This window comes from Fulmarus glacialis, unplaced genomic scaffold (genome assembly GCF_000690835.1).
Source record: "Fulmarus glacialis isolate BGI_N327 unplaced genomic scaffold, ASM69083v1 scaffold9730, whole genome shotgun sequence".
Taxonomy (NCBI): domain Eukaryota; kingdom Metazoa; phylum Chordata; class Aves; order Procellariiformes; family Procellariidae; genus Fulmarus; species Fulmarus glacialis.
In genome coordinates, this window is record NW_009188317.1 from 2005 (window position 1) to 25624 (window position 23620).

General features: G+C 36.0%; 1 protein-coding gene across 1 annotated transcript; it reads left to right on the forward strand.

Annotated features, from left to right (window-relative positions):
* Positions 1-2103: 2103 nt before the first annotated feature.
* FBXO25 (F-box protein 25) lies at positions 2104-23210 on the forward strand (the record flags this gene model as incomplete). The annotated part of the gene is made up of 8 exons (XM_009578198.1): positions 2104-2243; positions 8810-8913; positions 10255-10304; positions 13365-13457; positions 17832-17925; positions 18640-18824; positions 20788-20970; positions 23067-23210. Coding segments are annotated over exons 1-8 (990 nt in total), but the record flags the coding sequence as incomplete, so codon positions are not given.
* Positions 23211-23620: the final 410 nt, after the last annotated feature.

A 23620-nucleotide genomic window follows, 5' to 3' on the forward strand; every position in this document is an offset into this window, starting at 1 on the left:
TCAAAGCATGTAGCTATTGAAGCATGTCTTTTTAAACGCCCGTACAGCTCCCTAGGAGGAAGTTATACACAGCACTTACACTGGTGACCTGATACCTTGAAACCACAGGGTTTTTTTCCAAAGTTTAAGAATTTATAAAGCATACTAAGCATCCTATTCTGTAAAATATGATTAGCTTTGGACTTCAGCTACTTCCATCCACTTGAACAACATACTCCATGTTTTCTTGTATTGTTTTCAGGAAGTTTTTTTTTTCTTTATCCTCTTTTTTTGTAACTTATCCTGTTAACTTCTAACAGTACATGTTCCCACCTTGCTGCAAGTATGTGGTCTCACTTCCTTTTCCCAATGTAAGTATTCTTGAAGTATTTAAAATCTTTTTTTCAAGTTATCCCATTCAGCCTATAATGATCTCTGTGGCTCTGAATTCTCTCTATATTTCAATTTTTGAGTAATGACATGCACCTACAATAGTGTTTTATTTCTATATCAGAGCTGCTGACCAGGAATAGATTGTGAGCTCTGTACCTCTAGATATGTTTATGTTTGTCCAAGATGATGTTTTTGACTTGCTGTCTGCTGTTTTCTGAGTCTCCTTCAGTGATTTAACAAATTTTCAGGTAAATTCTGCTTATCTTGGCAGGAGTAAAAATACTTTAACCTATGTTATTTTGAAATGCACTCATGAGCAACTATTTAAACAGTTGTATGGTAAAGACAAGAGGCCTTAATTTCAGTCAAAATGAGAGGAGTTCTAAATGACTTGGGGAAAAAAGTATGTTACGGTTCATATTGCTCCTAGGAAGCAGTAAAAAGATTGGAAAAGCAGATAAGCATGAATAGAGTTTGTGGTGGCTGGATGTGGTAAATTTTGGAAAAGATTCCAAAAGATTCTGGTTAGATGCAGAGGAAGGCTGAATTATGAGTAGGAAGGGGACTTTAGTCGATGCTGAGGGCTAGACAATGCACTTCGTTTTGTGTGGTGTGTGGTTTTTTAATAAAAAAAAAAAATACTGGCTCACTCAACTTGTATTTCTTCAAGCTTTTAATGCGTCTGTGCCTTCTCCTGTTCTGACTAGTGTATTGGGCAGATGCTGATCAAGAGTGCAAATGGATAAATAAATTCATAGTGATGTTTGACTGATGTGGCCTAATATTTTTTGAAGTTGAAAAAATATTAGAAAATGCATACTTGTTAGGAACAAAGCTGTTGGTGTTAATATATTAACATATGTTTCAAATATGATGGTGCTATTTTCCCTGTATAGCTTGCATGTGAAATCTAGTTAAAATAAGGAGCAACATGTATGCATGATGAATGGGAAGAAGAGGGCAAAAGCTAGCAAGGTCAGAGTCTTCAAAGTGTAGAAAACTACATTGTTCAAATTCTTACTTAATGTGTCAGAAGTGAATCTTCCTTTTGAAAAAGGGTAGCAGAACACTGTTTGAATGATATACCTGTGATGCCTTGCATCTGTTTGTAGGAATTTCAGGACACATTTCACAATTGACTTTATGTTGCAGTCTCCATTTGTCCTGGTATCCAGGTAATAGCCTAGCATGGGAGGTGACCCTGAACAACTGAAAAAATATTTGGGAAAATGAAAATTCCTTTACTGAAACATCACTACACAGTGTAGCACAAACTCAGTATTTGTAAGCGTTAGAAAAAATAAAAGGTGCAACATTGATTTTGTGGCCTGTCAAACTCTTTAACAACCATTTATTAGTCAGGTCTCAAAATCAGTAACCTGTTTGATCGTGGCGGAGCAGATTATACAGGATACAGTTTTACTCATTTTGGTATCGTCCCATTCCTGGACTACCACGATTCTTTTCCTTGTTCTCTAAAGAACTAGGAAGTCTTCCTTGATCTAATAAATGCTGAAAGACAAGAAAAATGAGGTTACAGAATCAAAAATGTACTTAAGAAACCACTGAATCTGTTTCTTAAAAGGATGCTCTACAGAGAACTTTCTTTCCTCAAGGTAATCATTATATTTTTGTAAGGTTAAAGAGAAAACTGAAATAAGGAAAAGAAGTTTGCAACTTTTATTATTAATTGAGTAATACACAAACAGTCTCCTTGCTGCTTGTAGAGAAACCATGCCATTTTTGGGCCAAGACTGGAGATCCCCTGGATGGAGATGGGTTAAAACAGAAGATGGATGGAAACGATGTGAACCCTTCAGTCCTGCACTTGAGGATGGGAATAATCAGCTGAATGATATCAGTCACACTGTGTAAGTTTTTAAAAAAAAAAAAAGTGATTCTGCATAAGTTAATAGCAGGTGGGAAGGCAAAGATTGACTTAATTTGCATTCAGACTGCAAGTGTTTGTGGTAGATGATATCATTTGCATATGATAGAAGTATACAAATGCAACCATGTGTTTTGTTTAGTTATGCAGACAGGAGACCCCTATGGAGACTGTCTTTTGTCACTGCTTTGTGAGTTGCTTATTTTAGGCAGACAAATCTCATCGTATGTTGTATGTCTTTAAAAATAAAAAAAAAAAAACTTTAAAAAAACAACCAAACAAAAAACCTGTCAAGTACTATTTAAAGATAAAAGTGATACTTGAAAAATTGCGAGTTCAATAGGTGTATTGAAATGTTACCTGGAAGTGAATGAAGACTTTCTGCTGATTGGGTGTTGGATTAGGACTGTTTATGGCAGTCATATAATGCCTTTGCTCCAAATAAACAATTAATGGTAGTTTTGTGGTAATTCTCTAACACAATATATGACTGTATGTGCTCCTGTAGAACAGGTGAGAAAGATATTAGTTAAATAGTGTAATACTTGTGGCAGATGCCCACAGACTGGTGTGACATAAATAACTTTGTCCAAACAAATTTCTACTTGGTTTCTCCACCAAGAAGTAATTCTCAGGGATAGCATTCTTGGTCATAAATTCCAGTGTAATGTGTTCATAATGAGAAAAGGGAACATTCAGTGTTTTGTTGTTGGTCCAGTAAATGATACAGTAACTGATCTGATTTAGAGGGAATTTACTGGTAAGCTAGGACTTGCTGTACTCACACACCTGTGTTTTCTGAATTTGTGAAATAAATCTCAAGAGAGTTATCAAGCAGTGAAGAATTCTTATTAAGCTTATCTTGACCTACTGTTTTCTTCATGCCTTTTTTCTTTTTGTGTTCATCTGTCAGTGATATTATTTGGGTTTCTTTTTCCACACAGTCTGGCCACTGTGGATACAAAAGACTATGCTTGTCTGGAAGAGTGTTCAGTAAGCCTCCAACATAAAAGTTGTCTTAACTACCTTTGAAAAAATCTTTTCTTCCCTCTTTCATATATCTTTAATAATATAGTTTGCAAATGAAAGGAAGTCTAATTTAATTTTGATAGCTATTTGCACAGTTACTAAATAATTATATTTTGTAGGTTGCTTTAATGAATATTGTTTGGCAAGTATGATATAAATGGTCAATTTTTGTGAATATCATTAAGACTTTTGCTCTTCTGATCCTAATTATATGTTAAGATATATTTGTCCTTTCTCCAGAGAGCAAGGTGAGGTATTTTTATTGCTTCTTCAAGCAAAAATGCTAGATTTTTTTTTTTTTCCTTAGTCTTGAAAGAACTTAGTATTGAACTCCTCTGGAGTTGTCTCGCTAGAAACAGATTTAAATCAACTGGTTCTGGAAAGATATGAGAGTATTAAAGTTCAGGACTAAAATAGGTACATTAATTTGAAGGGACTGGCCATGGCTCTAGGGAAAAAAAAGGTTTTGTTAAATCTGAGGTGTTTCATGATTTGGGTTTCTTAGGCTAGCTTGCCAGTTTGTCAGAATCCTAAACTCAGGGACCAGCCTAGTCTGCAGCAGATGCCCTCATCTGTATCAATTTCCTCGGTTCCCCGTCTTCATCTTGCACACCTCCTACTTAGCGAAGCCAAACCACACCATATTCTGTAGCTCTGCTTTTTTTTTTTTTTTTTAAATTGTGCTTCTGTGTATTCAGTTACAGATGTATATTGTCCAAACTTAGACTACAGAATTCAAGTTGGTACTTCTTGTTAAAGTAGCACTACTTGGGAGTAGTTTCACTACAACTTGAACTTTGGATATATGAGTTAACCTTTGCTGCTAAACAGCAATTAATGTCTATTTGCACAGTATTATGAACAATTTAGGGTGGAAAGTACCTCTGGGGGTCATCTGGTCCAAACACATACTCAAAGCAGGGTCAGCTGAGGTCAGCTTGTTACCGATAAGCTCCCTGGCTCCTTTTCTGCGAAACTGCTTCATATCCAGTCTGTACCCAGCATATACTTGGGCATGGGGTTCTTCTGTCCCATGTGCAGGGCTTCGTGCTGAAGTACAGCAGTGTATTGTGTCTTGCTGACTGGTTCTCTGTACCGTCTTAAGCTATTTGGAAACAATTATCTGTGTTTATTGAACAGACAGCTCAGCTTAAGATATCTGTTAACATGATATAGCACTGAGTAAGGATAAGGCTTAATAAAATGCTTGCTTCTTTGTGGAAGAAGCATATAGTAAACAATACATAAGTACTTATTTGTCTCTTTTTAAACTACCCTATGAATAGGGATGATGGTGTATGCCAGTCTGGCTGTCCTAACACGGTTTTATTTATTTTCACTCATTAAATAAAATAATATTTTTCACCAAAATATTCTGTAGAAATCTATGCTAAAGGTACTTGAGTATTGTATTCCAGGGAGCAGTTAGGGCAGTTTTCCTTTATAAAGAAATAAATTCAAGCTATGTAGTTGACTGAAACCCTGTTTACTATTACTTGTGTTCTCTTCTGTGAAAGAAAGTATGGATAGAGTTGCTTGCCAAACTTTGTCTTTTATCAATTACAAATATTTTCCCTTCAGAAATGAAAAGGATCTACTCGCAAACAGATTCAGAAATAAACTTTCAAGACATGTAAATAACTTAAATAAATTGAATAATATGTTTTTATTAAAATAGAACTTTTTACCTTATTCAATTAGTCATCCAGTGAATCTGGATGGTGAATCCAGTTGATGAATTAGTCAAAAATAGCGGACCTAATGATAACCATCCTTGAACAAACATAATCACTTGTGCAGGAACAGTTTAAATGATTTGGAATAATGTTTGAATAGTTGCACTTTAAATTAGTTCCATTTACAGAAACTGAGACGGAAAAAATGAGACCCTCAGTTCTGTAGCTCTTACTTATTTGGATAATTAATATTATTATATAGGTGAAAGAGTGCCTTATACTCAAAGTATACAGTGGCTGGAAATGCGGTTAAGGCAGTGCTCATTCAAGCTCTTGAGCTGAATGCTGGCCATGACTATTTGCAATTTGTACCTGTAAATTCTAGCACAGATATATATTTCTAGTGCCATGGCACTGTGTCATTGAAGCTTGGTGGGGGAGAGAGAACAGCACTGCCTTACAGAATTGTATGTAAATACCTCTCAATAGTCTGCAACTTAGGAGTAAAGCTGTCTTATACTTTCCTTTTGAGGTAAAAGAAAGAATCAGACTAATCTAATAAGATTTTCATGATACTCCTGGTTTTTTGTGTGTTAGGCTCATATGAACTACTTGGGCTGCAGGGCAGTCATTTGAGTCTGTGGTGTCTCTTGTCTAATTCTGGAAGTGAGATATGGTGTTCACAAAAGTGTTTTTGGCACTGGGTAGCAGTCCTTGGATTTGAATCTAGTCTAACTTAATTTTGGCATTTGACAAATATATTGTAACGTTACTTGGTGCAGGCACTTACCTCAGGATTTTCCATGCATGGTCAAGCTGTAAATGGCTTTGAGTCTCTTCTAAAACACTTAGTGTGTCTCTGCAGGTAATTGCATGACTTGAAGGCGTTCCTTCCTCCATAAGAAAAGAACCAAGGGGATGAGGAAGAATAGTTGGAGTTTGGATAACTGTCAAGTTTTCTAGCATTTTAAGTGTCATACCCAAGAGGTTATTTAAATATTGTTATGAAATTACTTTTTTGAAAAAGGTGAAATTCTTGCATGCTTTATGTAGGGTATTGTAGTTCTAAGGACACCAGGTACTTTGCTTTTAGAAGCTTTAGAATATTTTTTTCAAAGAAGTGCATCATCAAGATAAAGTAAGAATAGCTGTAAATTGGCAGTATTATGGATTTAAATCCTTCCAGGTGCACTGAGATGTCATGTGCAGTATTACGGTAAAAACATTAAATTAAGGCTTCTGTTACACCATGTGGCACGTGCAGCACTTGATTCGGTTTCTTGTATCTTAGCTTGGTGTTTCGGCGGGGCAGGGTTGCTTTTGGAAGCGCTAGAGCAGCTTTGTTACTCATCAACCAGCTTTCCAGATTTCTGGAAGGAAGGCTAACAGTCGCTGGGAGAGTGCCTGTAGTTCTGTCCCATTCTTCTGATGTCTGTGCGACCCTTGCTTTCATTCTTGGTAAGAGACTTAAAGTTTGTCAAGAAGAATGGTGATGGTTACAGATAAACATGAAGTGGGACAGAACATGAGGAAATAAAGCCTCATACAATAAGATCCGCAGAGATAACAGTCAAATTCATCTTTTCTCTAAAGTGACATGAAGAATTCCAGGAATGTCACAGGTGAATTTGACTGTCAGAAGAAGGTGTTTGAAATAGCCCCCTTCATCTTCACAATTCCTTGTATTAATTGACTGTCCTTAAGCTGCCTTGTTGTTTATCTGATGCTTGAGGAAGTGTATATTATTGGGGGGCAGGGATGGGCTTTAAATCACTTCAGGGACCTTACTGGTCTAATTTGCCTTCTAGGGACACTTCCTCTCCAAGAACAAAAGAAGGAATCGTGCCAGATTAACCTTCCTCTTCTAAAGCTGGCCTTCAGGAATGCTGCCTCGCCTCCTCTCCCCATTGCACAGGGTCAATGGGAATGGGCGTATTTCTGTTCTGCCTGAATTATATTGCAGAGTATCAGGCCATATCTCTCTAGTCTTGTATCTGTTGTTAGGATGATAATGCTAGGTCTGGGAGCTTTGGGCTCTATTTCTGATTCTGTAGTAACTTTCCTGATTCTGCAATAACTTCTCACGTGTTGTGGCGATGCAGTCAATATGCTAAAACATAATTAAATTAATTATTTTAGTGGGCTTAGAAAGAGATTTCCTTTATGATAGCTTTGGAAGAAAACCTGGTGGATTGGAATGTTACATAATCAAAGTAACTTGTCAGTGTTGATGTCCTGCTTTTGTCAGTTGCCTGTTCCTTTTCTCCAAACTCTTTTGCTGTTTGACCAGATATGATATCTGGCAATGTTGCATAGAATATTGAAGAGTCTTTATCCTCTGCTTTAAAAATGGTAAGACATGAACTAAGGTCCTCACCTTGAGCTCTATCTGAATGCAGAGGTATGTTAGCTTTTTTCAGGATTTAAACCTAAGATGAAAACAACTTTCTGAGTCTTCTCAACTTGTGTGTCTTTAAGCTGAGCTAGCATTTACTGATGAGAGCAATTAAAAACCCAAAGCTTTTCTACAGTGTTATTTATTCATCCTCCTTAACAGGTGGTTCAAGCCTGAAAATTTTAACTGTATAAACTAGTAGCAATAAACTAATAAAATTTGATTTTTGCAACTTAATGCCCAAGTAGAGGTTGTTTTTTTGAATAAACTGGTGTCCTCTGGTTTTACAATGTTCAGCTCTTGCTGGTGCAATTTGAAGTTCAAACTGACATTGATAGATTCATCTGGCAAATTCAGATTAAAAAATAGTAATAAATGGGAAGGGTTTTGTATACAACTTTATTGTCAAAGAATAATAATGGGGAAATAAAATAGTCCTACAGTTAAGCGTCACGTATCCTTAGTTATTCTGCTTATCTGTGCAAGACTGTGGCCTTCATATGAAGTATTTACCTCCTCTGTGCTAGAAAAATGAACACCCATTCTTATCTGTATTGCTGTTCCTTATAATTATCTGCAAAAATAGAAAGCAAAACTTTATGAAACTTTGTAGACTTTATGTAGCACAGGCAGTTTTTAGATGTATATGAATTTTAGAAAGGTTAGTTTATCCAACAAAACTTTTTAAATAGTTTCTTTATATATACACACTCACACTATCTACATATACACTCTCTGTATATAGTGTATATTTAAAAAATTATTCAATATAGTCCTCAGTGTTAGGTTACATAGTTAACTGTCAGAAGTGACATAGGTATAGTTGATTCTCTCTGGGAGAGAGGAGGGTAGACCATGTGGTTCTTGATGCTGTACAAATCATTGGTAAAACACTATTGTGACACCTAAATTATGTACAGTGTTGTGATTCAAGCATTTATTAAAAGAAAGACTTTCTTTGCCCCAAAGTTGACAGTAGTAAGAGAGATGTCTGTCTTTGCTGTCTTTCTGCCTATATGAGGGTGTACAGTAATTCTGCACTGACTTTTACCTCTGTGCACAGTTTTTCAAGGCTTGATCCATTTCAAATAATGAATTTTTGTACACTACAGCTTTGCAGATAGCCAGCTGTCCAGTTAGTATGGTCTCGTCAGTAGTCCTTCCTAAATGTCAGTAATGACTTACAAGATATCTATTAGGAAGATGATTTTGTGTATTTAATCACTTTGACACAAAGTTCAAGCCCACTGGGAAGAGAAGAGCAAGACAGCTTCTCTCTTAAGATATGTGTTGCTATAGACCTTCAGGTAGAGGAACATCATTAAAAATATGATTATTTTTATCCAGTTGGTAGACTTTAACGTAGACAATTATAAGCTTTAACATAGACAAATATATGCATCTTAAATATTTAATCACTGCTGTTCTAATTAGATATGTTTATTTCAGCATCTTAACTGGTGAAGATGAAGAAATATACAGTACTGAAGATTGTGAGTTTGCAGCCAAGAAAAGGAAAAAAGATCATTTTAGGAATAACACAGATTCGCAATGTAAGGCTGGGGTTTTTTTGTCATTTGTTTTAGAAGACTCTTGTAGGTTCAGCAAAATTTTATAATAGCCAATCATTTATGTTCATCTATAGAGTAGCCTTCTGAGTTATGTTTGCTTTTGTATCGGCAACAAATTCTGGTGTCAGAAGTGATACATCTTTATTGAACTGTGGCGTGGGTCATCTGTTGTGTGATTTTTCAGAGATCCAAAGGTAATTAATTTAAGAATAGTAATTCCTGAATAACAAATGCCTTCTGATACTAACCACTCTTTTGTTTTGTGGACTAGTTTTAGATTAAATGCTTATGGAAACTTCTCCTTACCAAAGCAACTGTTTTATTTTTGCTTGATTCAAATTCTGATTAGAGTTACAGCTCTAGAGTCAGTTCATAAATAAATGTATTTTTCATAATACCTATAGCTTTTGGTAAAGAGTTTCAGTATTGAATTTCTTGAAAATGGTCCCTTTTTTAAAAAAATTAAAATATCAAAGCCATTTTTGTCGGTTCTCATTTTTAAAAGATCACCTGTACTTTAGACTGCAAATATGTGTATGACAGCAAGTAAACTTATTGAAGTAGAGAATTTGGTAGAGTAGGTAAAAAAAGGTAAGTTGATAAACAACTTTTTGGCATTTCTAATGCTTTGGTCTTGAAATGATCTCCGTTATTGTAACAGAGATGGTCTTGCAGAAAGCTGCAAGCTTCCCCAGGCTTGTCTGGCAGTAAAGTATTTCAAAAGATTCAAGTGGCTATATGTAAGAGCATGCTTTGCTCTTACAAGATTTGACAACATCGCAGACTTCTGTAAATTAAAGGTCTGCGTAGCTGCCTTTATTAGTCTTGTATAGTTGACTTCCCTGCAGCATTCTGCAACTAGTTGAACCAAGTAGATGCAGAGCAGGCACCTTTACAGAAGAAAATAGATTAGAGGGGTGGAGTGTTCAGGAACAAAAAGGTTGCTCATTTCTGTACTTTCCTGTGTTAAGTGCTAAGGAGCCTGTTGGATTAAAAAAGATGAGGGGTTTTGTAGGAGAAATTGACTGTTGTTGGTACACAGTTGACAAAACTTGTGCTACATCTGCCAATTGTGTGCTAACTCTTGTGTTTGATTTATAAAATTATTTAACTTTTCCTTTATTTTTTTGAAGTACATAATTTCTGAAAATTTGTAGTCATCCTTTTCAGCCTTTATAAACTCCCTTCATTAAAACTGTTTTACCATCTCTCCTATCTTATGAAGTATTTTATTGAGGATGGTCTGTTTTGTTCAATTTCTTTCTAGAAGGCATTACCTAAAGTGGAAGCCTAAAAATGCTTATATTTTGATTTTTATTTTAGGTTTTTATCGTGAAAAGTGGATTTATGTTCATAAAGAAAGCACCAGGGAAGTAAGTCCTGCATGCGGTGGGTCAATTCCTACAATCTTTGTGCTTTTTAATCAACAAACAGTATATTAGAAAAAATGCATTTGTGCCGTGTGGTCTTAGGGGTTATATTCAACTCTCTCTTCACTGGCAACATAGTACACCTGGCACATGGTGAGGCAAAGGCAGCTAACCAAGTGACTTTTACGTGGGTCATTGTGGCAGAGATGTGGGAACTTGCAAGGATGGACATACAGTTCTCCACTACTTCTCCAAGCCCATCTGTCTCTATCTGTACTGTGTGTCTGTGAACTAAAATTGAAAGTATTTGCAAAACCAGAGTAATATCTCCAAAGGTGTCCACAGGCAGCTACCTGATATTTTGGAATCTTGGTGTAAATTTGAATATAAGTAAGTAAAACTTCAGTTTCAAACTTTACAAAGAGCACCTTTGTATTCCACAAAGTCCAGATGCTTTCAGTTTGGGATACAAATTATATCATGTAACTGTAAAGGGAACATGAAAGATCTTGGAATGATCTCTTGGAAAGCCAAGAGTTAAAATACATCCATTGTATGTAGAGATAAACTGTCTTGAAGTTTGAGTTTCATTCCTGTGTTAATTCCTAGGGTTATCTGGGATGGGTGGAACTTGGGCACCCGTAAGGATGTCTTTCATCCACACAGTAATGCCAGCCAGGAGAGAGGGAGGGAGGTGAGTGTGATGACCCAAGCTATGCAGGCAAAAGTCGGCTTTGCATTTTAGAGCTGAGAGAGACAATAGAGAGCTCTGTACTCAGGAAGAGCATGGTGTTGTGGAGGGAGCTTACATAGAGGAGACACTGGAAGACTTCACCTTGCAGGCCAGTGACCTGGAGGCTGCCCTTCTACATCTGAAGGGTATTACAAAGCCTTTCACCAGATTCATAGCCCTCTTTCCCAGTTTTATCTTCATCTGTGATCTATCACAGACCACTTACATTGGTCTGCAAAAGTCACAAGCTGCCTTTTCCCTTTGTGCCATCTCAAATTTAGGGTAAGAAGGAAGGGAGGATGACAGACTGTCACCAGTCATTATGGTGTTTTGAATGATAAGGTTGTTAAGCTGAGTTTTCGAACAACATTCAGGCCAAAACACAAATTGCCTAAAATCACTCATTGCTGTCCTTCATAACCTGTATGTTGGGATTATTTTTTCTTCCCCTACTTGTGTAGAAGTTGGTGTACTAGTGATGTGTGATTATTTGCTTGCGTTTCTTCTCTATTCAGAGAGTGGACAAGATATTTTAGTGTACAAATTAGCTTATTCTTGTCAGTGTTGTTGTTTTCTTATAATTGATCATTCACCTTTCCTGTTTTGTTTTTTTCTTTAAATATAAAAAATGAAACAGGAATGTTAAAATAAGTCACTAATCTTTTTCAAGTAATTCCTTGTATAAATTGAAAAGCTTAGAGTTAAAAGTTAAGTAGTAGAATGAAAAAGTAGCAAGGAATAAGCATACTTGAACCAAAAAATTCAGAGCAACAATTTAAGCTAATATAAAACATAATTTACAGACGTTCTAGTTTTCCTTACAGGGTGTAATCTTACTTGATTTTGAAATGGCTGTCTCGCAACTAGGACACACTTTCCAAACTGGATACTGGATTTTAGGGCAAAATGGCAAAAGTAGGAAGGTCTTGATAAGAAACATGTGAAACATGCTATGGGAGAGCACTGAAAATACAGAAAACCAAAACAAGCACAGGTATATAGCTGAAATGAAGTAGGATATGCTCTTTGAGTAATTTTGTCATGATGGTACATTGGGAAAGGTAGAGCTGAAGTTTCATAGAAATCTGCTTCAAGGAAATGTACATGTTAATGTATTTAAGCATAGCCTTTTGTTAACTGTTTAGCCAGAGAACAGTCACAAATATTTAAATTTCAACAAAAGTTTTGTTGTCTGTAAGTGTTAATTCACTGCTATTAGCCAACCAAGTTGTGCATATTGTGAAGTGTGCAGCACGCTTGGATCTCATGTATATTAACTGGATGAGGAAGCAGTACAATCCTCAATTCAGTCATTAATCAATAGGCAGTAATTAACGCCACTGTGCAGTGAATAGTTAACTGTCTCCTGTCCCACTGGGGTACCTCCAGGGTAAGCTTTCATTGGGTTGCAAAAAGGAATGTTAAGCTCTACTGCCATCTTTTCACCATCACATAATTCACTGAAGAAGTCTGTCTAGGAATGAACTTCAAATAATTGTTTCTCCTCCTCCTTCCTTGGGCTGATAAGCCATGGTAGCACACTGCTCCACAAGTAACTCTTTAACTTCTATCCTCATTATATTTGCTCCAAGGCTCCTGTGTGGCTTTGTGGCTCTAAATTTACTCAGCTTATGTGATTGCATGTCATTTTGGGCTGCTGCTACCATGTTAAGTAGTTCCACAACAGTCTCTGAAACTTCCATTTCACCTTAAGCCACCTGTGCAGAAGTACCAAAAGAAAATGCAATTGCTCTTGCTCTTGGTATCTAAGAAAAATTGTGCCCAAACTTCTAGCACTCAGAAGATAAAGTCTAGATGTTGAGACCATTTGTTCTTCCAATCCCAGGAGCAAGTAGCTGTATTCTTACCCTCAAATGTGAACATAAACTCACTCAGTTAATGCTTATGGATGTAAGCTCAGACTGGTGTACAAACAAGCTCTACCTTGTGCTGAGGCAAATGGGGAGTGTGATAGCCATGAGAGAGTGCCAGCATTGTGGCCGTGCAATAGTGGAATAGATTCCCAGGATGCTCAAGTACCAGTGATTACAGATTGCGTGATTAGCATGAATTTAAATGCCTTGCTGTTGAGTAATATTGCCTATATACCTGTTAGTTCCAAATAGCATATCTGGTTTCATTTGTTCTACAAGAAATTAAATAAATCTTCGGTCCAGATACACTATATTTCCAGTATGGTATAATATATGGTATATTTCCGAGCATGGTATACATAAGCATCAGTTGCATGGCAGAGTGCTTTTCTGAATATTTTCCTCAATGTTATCTTTGTTTCTTTCTATTTAAAGTATGTTTATTCTTCTTCTCAGAGACATGGCTATTGCACTTTGGGAGAAGCTTTTAACCGCTTAGACTTTTCAAGTGCAATTCAGGACATCAGAAGGTTCAATTACGTCGTCAAAGTAAGCTCTTTATTTTAAGTAAGCTCATATTTTAAAAATGCATTTGCTGATGTGCCTATGTGTACAAAAGAAATAATTTTACACTGAACGGCTCATGATTTGTGACTGTATAAATATCCTGTTCATATGTAATTTATACTGCATGAAGCAACGTTAAACTGAGTAATTATTCTCTGGTGAAAACTCATTATGTTGCTCTATTAAAGCCTATAGCTTGAGGAGGATGGTGATGGCCAGTATGCTGTGTATTTACAGCAAAACACTGATGGTAGTTTCAGTTGTTGTCCATCAGTCTGGGTAGTGAACTCTCTTTAAAGGCAAAGTAATTCCTATACAACCAAAAATAGCAAAGTGTAATACGTCTTAAGTAGACTTTTCTATATCTTAAATATGCTTAAAATAGCAATTTCCAGAAGAATATTTGCTGTGTAAATATTCTGCAGTTTTTCTTCTGCAGCTTTTTAATAGTCCTGTGATTCATTGCACACTTTTTTTTATATAGGACAAGATATATATGCATTTACCTTTGTTAGCATCCCTTAAAACTTGAGACTCCAGCTTTTTCAGTCTTCCTTTTCTTTTTTTTGTCTTCCAGAAATGAGTTTTATTGCAAGTTGTCTTTTACAAATAACATAGTGACACGAAGTTTATAGAAATAATTATGATATACTAATCTCGTATTCCTTGGAAAGTCCCTGTCTCACTATGTTAGCTTCTCTGAGTCAGGTCTAGTCTTAAGTTGAGAATTAAGTGCATGGAACCTGTAAGTTCTGGACAATGGTGCTATCTGCCTGTTTTCCAAAACTGCATAACTTGTACTTTAAGGAGCCACAGAATGTTATGCCTTAATTTCCTCAATGACTAACCAGCTGCCCACTTGGAAATACCTGTTCTGGGAGATACTGATCTTTCTCTAGCCCCAAGATTTTTTGTCATCTAACTTGAGGTAGTAAATTGCTTGTCCCAACTCCTAGAGAAGCTCAAAATGTGAGACATACCAGGACTAGAGTTCAGTTCAGTGGTGAGGCTGTTCACAAATAATGTAGTGGTTGGAATGTATCCAGAACTTGAGAACACACAAATCAAAATTAAATAAATATACCAGGAGAACACCCTTAACACTAGGCTGTGGAGTATTTGGAGAGAAAACACATTCTGCCCATCCTTGTGAAGCTGAGACAGTGTATTATACTTCCAGAAAAACAAGAGATGTGGGACTGAAGGAAACAAAGCAAAAAGGATTTGCTTCCAGGCTAGTGGTTAGGGTACTTGCCTATTTTATTCCCCTTGGAGATTTTTTGGTATATGTATGCATTGTGGTTTAGAACATTGCTTTTTAATGCTGTTTTGGGAGCAGAAACAAGAACTTTGATCTTTCCCAAGACTTTTCAGCCTCAAACAGTAGGAATAAAAAAAAGCACTTAAAAAAGGTGATTTGTGTTATAAATGGTGTCAACCTTGAGTTGCCCCACTTGAATGGTAAACGGGTAGAATGAATCCAGAACTAGAATTTTACATGTTTTTTTAGATGTCTAAGCTGGGTTGCTCAAAACAGTTGATTGGAACAAAGAGCAAGGTCTAACATAAGCACATTGACCAGTTTCTTTTCTGTTCACCAAAGAATATAAAATGGCTGGTTTAGTTAGCCAGGCTTAAGATTGTTGAGAAAGGAGCAATACTTTAAAATTCAGAAATTTGGCTTTGTGATCCAAACTGTTACCAGAGTAATGGTAGACCCTAAGAAATTAGGGTGGATATAGAATAGCAGGCAGACTTCCAAAATCCTTCTAATATTCTAAAATTTTTTTGAAAATTTTAGAATTGTTTTGCAATTACAAAAATTTAATTATCTTTGCATCAGTTCCTCTGAGGTGATGGAGGCAAACTGACTTTTATCAACAGGTATGGAGACTGCACATCTAAGTTACTGAGCTGCTAATAAATATGATCAATATGAATGACAGCTGCTGCTCATTCTGTAGCTATGGAACTCGTTGACTTGAGAAACATTTGTGGTATTGTATCTAACAAATTAAAACATCTTGTGTGGATGTCAGTAATATGTGAAGTTACAACAGATTTTTAAAAAGGATGTTTAATCTGCTCTATCATGTTTTAAGCCAGTCTGCAACTGAGACCTAATGTAAGAAGCAGGTCATCCCATACCTATCTGCTTTATACAAGTTCTCATTTACTTCTCTGAAGTTTCCAAGGGTGGAAATGTTTTGTATAGATCTCATTTAATGCAGTGCAGCAGTTTCTATTTCTTCTCCTCTAAGAATTATTCCTAGTTATGTATGAATTATTCCTAGTTATGTGTGTTGTACTGCTTGTTGCATTTAAGATAGCAAGATATGAATCAAGATGACTTTTTTTAGATACCAAGCCCTACTGGATAGCTCTTCTTTGATCCCAGACCACCAAGATGATCCATTTTGATTCTCCAACTGACTAAAAACCCCCCAATCATTATTAAAAGTTAATATAGATATCTGCCCAGGACCCTTTTAGTGTGGGCAGTGGGGGGAGGGGAGGTAGGATCAGCTGTTTTCCTGTACTTTTTTGTGCTGTAGTTTTATGATCATTTCTTAGTTATTAAATGTCTGATACATTGAGTTTGATATGGATGGTCTTTTTTCAAAATGTTTCCATTTGAATAAACAGTTGATCCATTCAAAGTTATAATCTCTACTAGTCAACATATGGCTGTGCACATATCAGTAAGACTGAACTCGTATCAGATCCTTGTACTCATGCACCTGCTAAAATTGTCTTAACCTTGCATATTAGCCTTCACTGAAATTGTAATCTTCATTAAAATCAGCCATGTGGAATTTGTTTCTTTGTTTGGATCTTTAGTCTGAGTGACATAACTGAATTTTTTTAAATTAATCAAGAGAAGTGTACATACTTGGTTGAATCAGCAAACTGCCAGAGACCACTAGGTGAGACCTAAATTATTAATCAAACTAAAAGCCTTTGAAAATGCCAAGAAAGAGGTCCTGATATCTAGTCTAAAAACTGTATAAATAGATTGCTTGTATTTAAATACACCAGGAGAATTATTTCCTCCTTTCATTGCACATAATGTTTCGTTAGGGATCATGCAGAGAAGCCAGAAGGAACATTATTAAATCAGGGAGGGAACAGGTGTATTCTCTCTTCCTCCAAAGGAAGATTAATGTTGAATGTAGTATCAAATCAGTGTTTTAGAAATGAAGATACAAAATAATTTTTGGCAGGCTTAGTCTTTGTTCACCCTCTGTGCCAATAGTTGATGCTGTCCTACAAAGCACGGCTCTGCAGGTTCGTGTTTCGAGCCCTAACCTGCAGAGGTAGGAGATGCTCCCCGCTTTCCCTTTCTGATGTATTGAGCTTGTTTTGAACTCGGCATTATGAATCGCAATTGTAAAGCTCAGTGCCACACTTCTAAACATTGCAATACTGTCATAACACTGAAGTGTCTGTTATATTTCATACTAAGAGACCATTTTTTGTTGAAGAGGCAACGGTCCTTATCAGCTACAAAACTGAATCTAACATGTAAAAGCAAAAGTATCAGAACAGAGCAAGGGCTGCCTCTAGTAGCTATAGCTTGGCATTCATGCACAGCAAGAACTTAAGGTATTCTGGTTACTTTCCCCTAGACCATTCCCACTGTTCTCGCCACTCTTCTGTTCACAGTGATTCCAGAGAGAAACGTGTGGACAGTTAGGAGATCCTTACTATATAGTTAAGGGAAAATTACTATTATGTGTATATATACTATTATGTATACCGCTTATTATTAGATTAGGTTTCTTCTACCAGGGACCTGAATGTGGGAATAATAAGAATTTTTTCCCCAGTTTAAGTAAAATACGGCATTTCCTCTCCATGAGCAGAAAGTAGTGCACTAAGTCCATCACACCTCGGTTTGACCAGTATGATACTTTGACTCAGAAGTTGGAAGTCTGGTACTTGGTATCAGTTCAGAGTGATGTTCCTGGCCACCAAATCTGTCAGGGGGTTCAGGACCCAGCCACATCAAAGCTCACATTTCTATTTGTGAGCCTCCAAAACACACTCCCTCCATTGTTTCATTACAGCTTATAAAGACTGTATGTCATGTGCTCTATCACAGAGATAAACACTAGTGTTTGTATAGTATTTTGAAAACATATATCTCTTCATGAGTTGTTCATGGAATGCCAGTGGGAACGCCTAAAGCTTTCCACATTTGTCTTGCGTCGTTTTCTGAACTCTGTAGTTATGTTTTCACGAAATACAGTTGCAGTGCTCTAGGCTGTTGTAGGTGGATGTATGTACTGAAAGTGTGCATTTGAAACCATCCTTTACTTCTGTCTTCTTCTGAGTTTTAATTCTTTGTCCTAGCTTTTGCAGTTAATTGCAAAATCCCAGTTAACTTCACTGAGTGGTGCAGCACAGAAGAACTACTTTAACATTTTGGACAAAATTGTGCGGAAGGGTAAGACCTAAGGTTTTGTAATCTGCTTGTTCAGATTTAATTGCTGTGACTAAGCTATCAGTTGATTTTTTTTTTTTGTTAGCTTTATACCGTTTTTACATTGTAAGACAAAGCAATAGCATATTTAATTAGTGAAAGGTTTCATGCTTCCCATCCCACAGTTGCAATAAATTGTTTTCTCTTGATTGTTGAAACAGATTGAAGTTAAATGACAATTAGATTCTATTCAGAAACTATTGCTTACTATTAACTTATACTCTTCATGAAATGTGAAAGCTTTTAGATTAGTAACATGTTTGTTTTTCAGTTTCCATAATGTACTGAGATTTAAAGTACATAACTGCTTTTCTTTATTGTTTATTTTAAAAAAATTGAAAAAAAAATTTTTCTGGTAACCACACTAAATGGAGATGTAATATGTATCAGCTTTGAACAGAATAAATTGGATTTATAACTAGTTGTTCAGCATTAAGTTTATTAAATGCATAGCATGAAATGTTACATCAAATTTGCCTGTGAAATTGTTAATTATTGATCTTGCGTTTATGGAACAGCATTAATGAATGTCATGGTGGGAATTAGGGCAGCTATTTGTACACAAACAATTGAGTTGTAATAGGTTCATCTAAAAAAGTGTTGATTAGCTTGAGCTAACTGTATTAGCTTGGTTAACTCAGTTAACCAAAACTGTATTTGGTTTGTTTTATTTTCCAGTCATGGAAGACCAATATAATCCACGATTAATCAAAGATCTTCTACAGGATCTGAGTTCTACTCTCTGTATACTGATTAGGGGAGTAGGAAAATCTGTGTTGGTAGGGAACATCAATATTTGGATTTGCCGATTAGAAACTATCCTTCTGTGGCAACAACAACTAAAAAACCTTCAGATGAACAAGGTATATTATTAAATCATGCTAAAAAAGTAATAGGGGGAGGGGAATTATATTGAACATTGGTTCATGATTTTTAAGTGAACAAAGTTTCAAATACATCTTAAACAGTTTTAATTGTTTTCTTTGTTTTTAGGGAAGTAATATGAAATTAATGAAATGGAATCAACTTAATTTTCTAATGTTTTAATAGCTCTTTTCTAATGAGGGCTGCTACAGTGCCTGTACTGCTGGCTTGTGGTAGAGATGTAGAGATGTAATTGTTTTTCTCAAATAAATTTCGAAATGTTTGTCTCTAAATTGTCAGATAGAGATAGAAAAAATACCTATTTTTAATTCCAAAGTAAATGTTCTACTACTGAAGAAATAAAAATCCAAAAGGAATTTTAGAGGTGGATCAAGAAAACAGAAATAAAATATTCAAGTAGCAATTCTACAGCTTTATTCATTAGCACAGTTGCTTTTTGTAAAAAAAGGATAATGACTTCAGCATCTGGATTCTGATCATGCGACTTTGTTCAAAGCGTGGTGCATGTGGTATGCACTGTTCCAGGTTTTTATAGTGGAAACTTCTGATGATAAGCAGGCAATTTTTTTAACCTGTCTGGGTTACTCCTGGGGGAAGAAATGCTGCAAGATGTTGCTCATAGTGAAGTCATACAACTGTTTCATCTGTTTGCTTTCAGCTGTGAAATTTTGAAATTGTCCTTGCTGTGTGTGCTGGGTATCTGAATAAAACAGCTTATTTTGGAATAGAAAGGAGAAATGGGGAACCCAATCTCAGCAGTTTTCATATGCCAAGCAACCACAGCATAGACAGTTTTGAGACACTGCAGTTGCTGCGTTTGTTTCTTTCCAGCGTGCCACTTCTATCTGAGCTGTTTTACATTGGTTGAAATAACTGATGAGAAATCTTGCATCTGTAATGCTCACGTATTCCCAAACAGAATGATAGTCCCAGAGATGTTTATAACAGATGACACGATGGAAAGTCTAGTCGATAAGTGAGATGAATGATTGTAAAATAAACTGACATAAGTGGGGGCCTGCTAGAGTACAGCTGCTGCACTGCCAGTGCCTTGCGACTGGGCAGCTCTGCTAGGTGTGGCCGGCAGCTGCCCACACTCCCTCCCTCGCCAGCTGGGACACCGCCTTTAGCCGTGTCGGGCTTCGTGCCACCTGGCAGTATAGGCTCCAGATTCAGTCGTGTATGAGTTGTGCTGTAAGTTACCCCGTTAAAGAGAAAGTTCAGCAGAGGTGTATACTCTGAATGAAAACTTTCTCTGTGCTCTGATCTGTCACCCCCTGCAGAATTCCTCATTTGTATATGAGGGGAACTATCTCCAGACTTCAGAAATGAACCTACTGTCTTCTGCCTCTGACTTTCATAATGTTTTCATTCTGTATTTCTGCTCTTCAGTCCTATATTCTGTACTCTATTTGTCTTAAGGCAAATTGACATGTGCTCTGTTTATTAATAAAAATTAAGAAGCTGGAGTTATTCTATAAATTATAAATAATTGGTTCATACCTTTATTATAGTTAGGGTTTTAGCACACTTCTCTCAAAGGTGGAATTGAATATATCCTAGTTTTCAAGACTGTATACTCTTGAATTATTTTCTGAGTACAGAAGTGTTTTAAAATTATTTGAAATTTAAGTAAAGAATTTAGGATATTTTTATTTTAACAGTACGAAAGCTGTAAGTTATAAAGTTACAGTCTGTAGCTCCTTCTGTACCTGTGAAGTTAGAGTCTGTAACTCCTTCTGTACCTGTAGTCATTTAAGTTTTCAACAACAGCAGTTACAGAGTAATGGTAATCAAAGTATTACAGAATTAACCATAGATATTACTCAATGGTTTTGTACAAACTACACTAAGACCTGAGATACTTCTAAAGTAAAAATCTTATTTGTACCTTATACTTTCAAGTTTTTGTAGTTAAAAGTCTTCAACTCTTATTTCCAGCAAGTCAACAATGGTCTTACGCTTAGCGATCTCCCTCTCCATATGCTGAATAACATCTTATACAGGTTCTCTGATGGATGGGACATTATTACTCTGGGTCAAGTGACCCCAACTTTGTACATGCTCAGTGAAGACAGACAGTTGTGGAAAAAACTCTGCCAGTACCATTTTGCGGAAAAGCAGGTAATAACCTCTATCATTTGCATAAATATGGCCCTTATCTTTGCAATATGGTATACTAATAATGAAGTGTGAACTCACCCTTTTTGAGATAAAAATGTGACAGTGTATAGTAATAGTGAAAATGTTCTCTTTTTTGTATTCAGCATGTCTGTGAGATTAGAATAACTACCAGGCTGTTGCCTTGCATTATTTTAAAAAATGTCTACTGTAAGATGATTTTTTAAACTACACAATCCCCAACAAGTGCGGTAGAGGATACCTCTAAGGTGTTTCTAATTTTAGTACCTAAAGTAGAACTTGTTTTACTAACTGAAGTAGGCAGACAGATTGCTCAAACTTTTAGGCTATATGAACAGTCTGGTGAAGCCAAAATTGGATTTTTGCAAAAAAGGATAGAACAAATGCTTGAGATTTTGAAATTAAGAACAAAAAGAGAAATGGTACTTTTCTGTCACTTCCTCATAAAAAGCATTAAAGTAATCTAGGAATGCCTCCAGAACTGTCTTCATTTTCTGACAGTAATATATGCTGGGACAAAATCAGATTAAGTGAAAATAAAGCTATGAAAATAGAAGTTACCTCATCAGAGCTGGAGGAAGAAGTTTAAAAACCTAGTACATTCCAGACTGGAGGAAGTGGAAATAGGCATTCTTAAATCTGACAGGTTGAAGTGGTATCATTTGGTCAGTGACTACCAGATTAAGTATTATTATAACAGGAAAGGTAGAAGTGAAGATCAATTAACTCATGTGCAGTTGACCCAAATAATTTGCTGAGGTGAAAGGCTTTAGAATGAACTTCGTGGAGAATATAAATAGACAAAGGCAAACTGAAAAACTCTCCTTCAGAAGCAGCTCAGAAGAATGCACGGAGAAGTTATGAGGATAAGAAGTTTAAGCTTAATGTAGCAGTTAAGTGCATTTTGAGGCTAGATAAGGTAAGCTCTGTGGAACAGTGACAAAACTGGTTGGAGAGGAAGCTGTTATACTAAGGTAATGCTGGGGAAAAAGATCACTTAAGCATTTCGGTAGAATTAGCTAGCCCTGTGCCTTAAGGACACTTGTACACAGTGTTTCCAATGTGTTCCTAAATGTTCACATTCAATTTCTTATTAGGTTACTAATGATAGAAACCTAATGATTTTATTTTCCAATATAAAATTCTGCTTTTTCTGTTTAAAAGTGTACTACCTTAATAAACTACAGAATCATGTTAGGTTGTTTTTCCTGTCCTCTGTAGTATATTTGTTGAACCATTGAAACAACCACAAAAACATACTTGGTATCTGAAGAGCACTTTTAGAAAAAAACGAGAACTCTTACACAGGGAAGCTATTATGAAATGAAGTGAAGTGTAGCTGAAATCAGAAAGGCGTGCTGTTCTTCCCATCTAGGAGTTGTCTTCTGAATGAAGAAAGCCCTTAATGTATTAGCATTAGTCCACACTGAGTGGAACAGAAGCCTTTTACAAATACATACTTAATAAACCTTGGCTGTGTATTAAGCTGGGGAGAAGTAGTCATTGTGCATCAACTAATCTTTACATGCAGATTATGTTCTCAAGAAGTACATCAATCAGTGATTATTGCTATCTGTCTGGAAAGATCATAAGTAAATGTGAAAAATAATCATGTATATACTTGTAAAATGAAACAAAAAGCATTATTTAAATCCATAGTTACTGTCTTAACAGAAAACCACTATTTGTAATGCACGATCATTTTTTTTAATCTCATTCCTGAGTGTTTTTTTAAAAAGTATAAAATTAATTACTTACAGCTCTAAATACTGTTTTTGTTATATGGTTCTTGACTATAATTAGAATAATTTCAAGACAGCAGAGTTAGATCAGCTGTGTATGGCCTATTTTTTTCTTGGCAAATATGCACCCTCCTATTTTTAGTGTTTTACCTTCCAATTTTTTGTGGATCTCTCTCACTGCTTTGCAGGATGTATGCTGTCAGAATTACTGACTTCAGAGAATGCCAGTTACAAAACTGCAGTTTAACTACCTTTTTTTTTTTTTGTTCCCAGTTCTTTACCTGATTTGGCTAGTTCCTTAACAATTTTCAAGGAAGTTATTAATTTTATGTCCAGTTTTGTAGGCATTTGATTCCATCAGAGAAAGGTCACATTGACTGGAAGCTGATGTACTTTGCGCTTCAGAAATATTACCCAATAAAGGAACAGTATGGGGACACCTTGCATTTCTGTCGACACTGTAGTATTCTGTTTTGGAAGGTAAGAGCTTTTAAATAGATAATCAGAAATAAGTTCAAACAGCTACTGGTGATCATCTGAAAGGAAAAATACTAAGATCATCTTGTCAGCTTTCTCATGTGAAATGTGATTGGGCAACTAATATCTAACTTTTAAATAATATATAAAACTTCCATATAAAATCAGTATTAAATTCCAAAGTTGTTCTTTATCTAGCATTCTTATCTCTTGATATCTGATAACCTCAATACTTAGAATTGCAAGGGAAAGTGCCATGTGGAAAGACTTGTACTCTCTGTCTTCTTGTATCTATTTAATCTTATGCAAAGTTGTTAGGAACTTGTATGAAGTTAGCCATTTTATGACATCCCTTTTCTAATGACGTTATGGCAATCAATAAGTCTGTAATGAGAACTTATTACTATAGTATT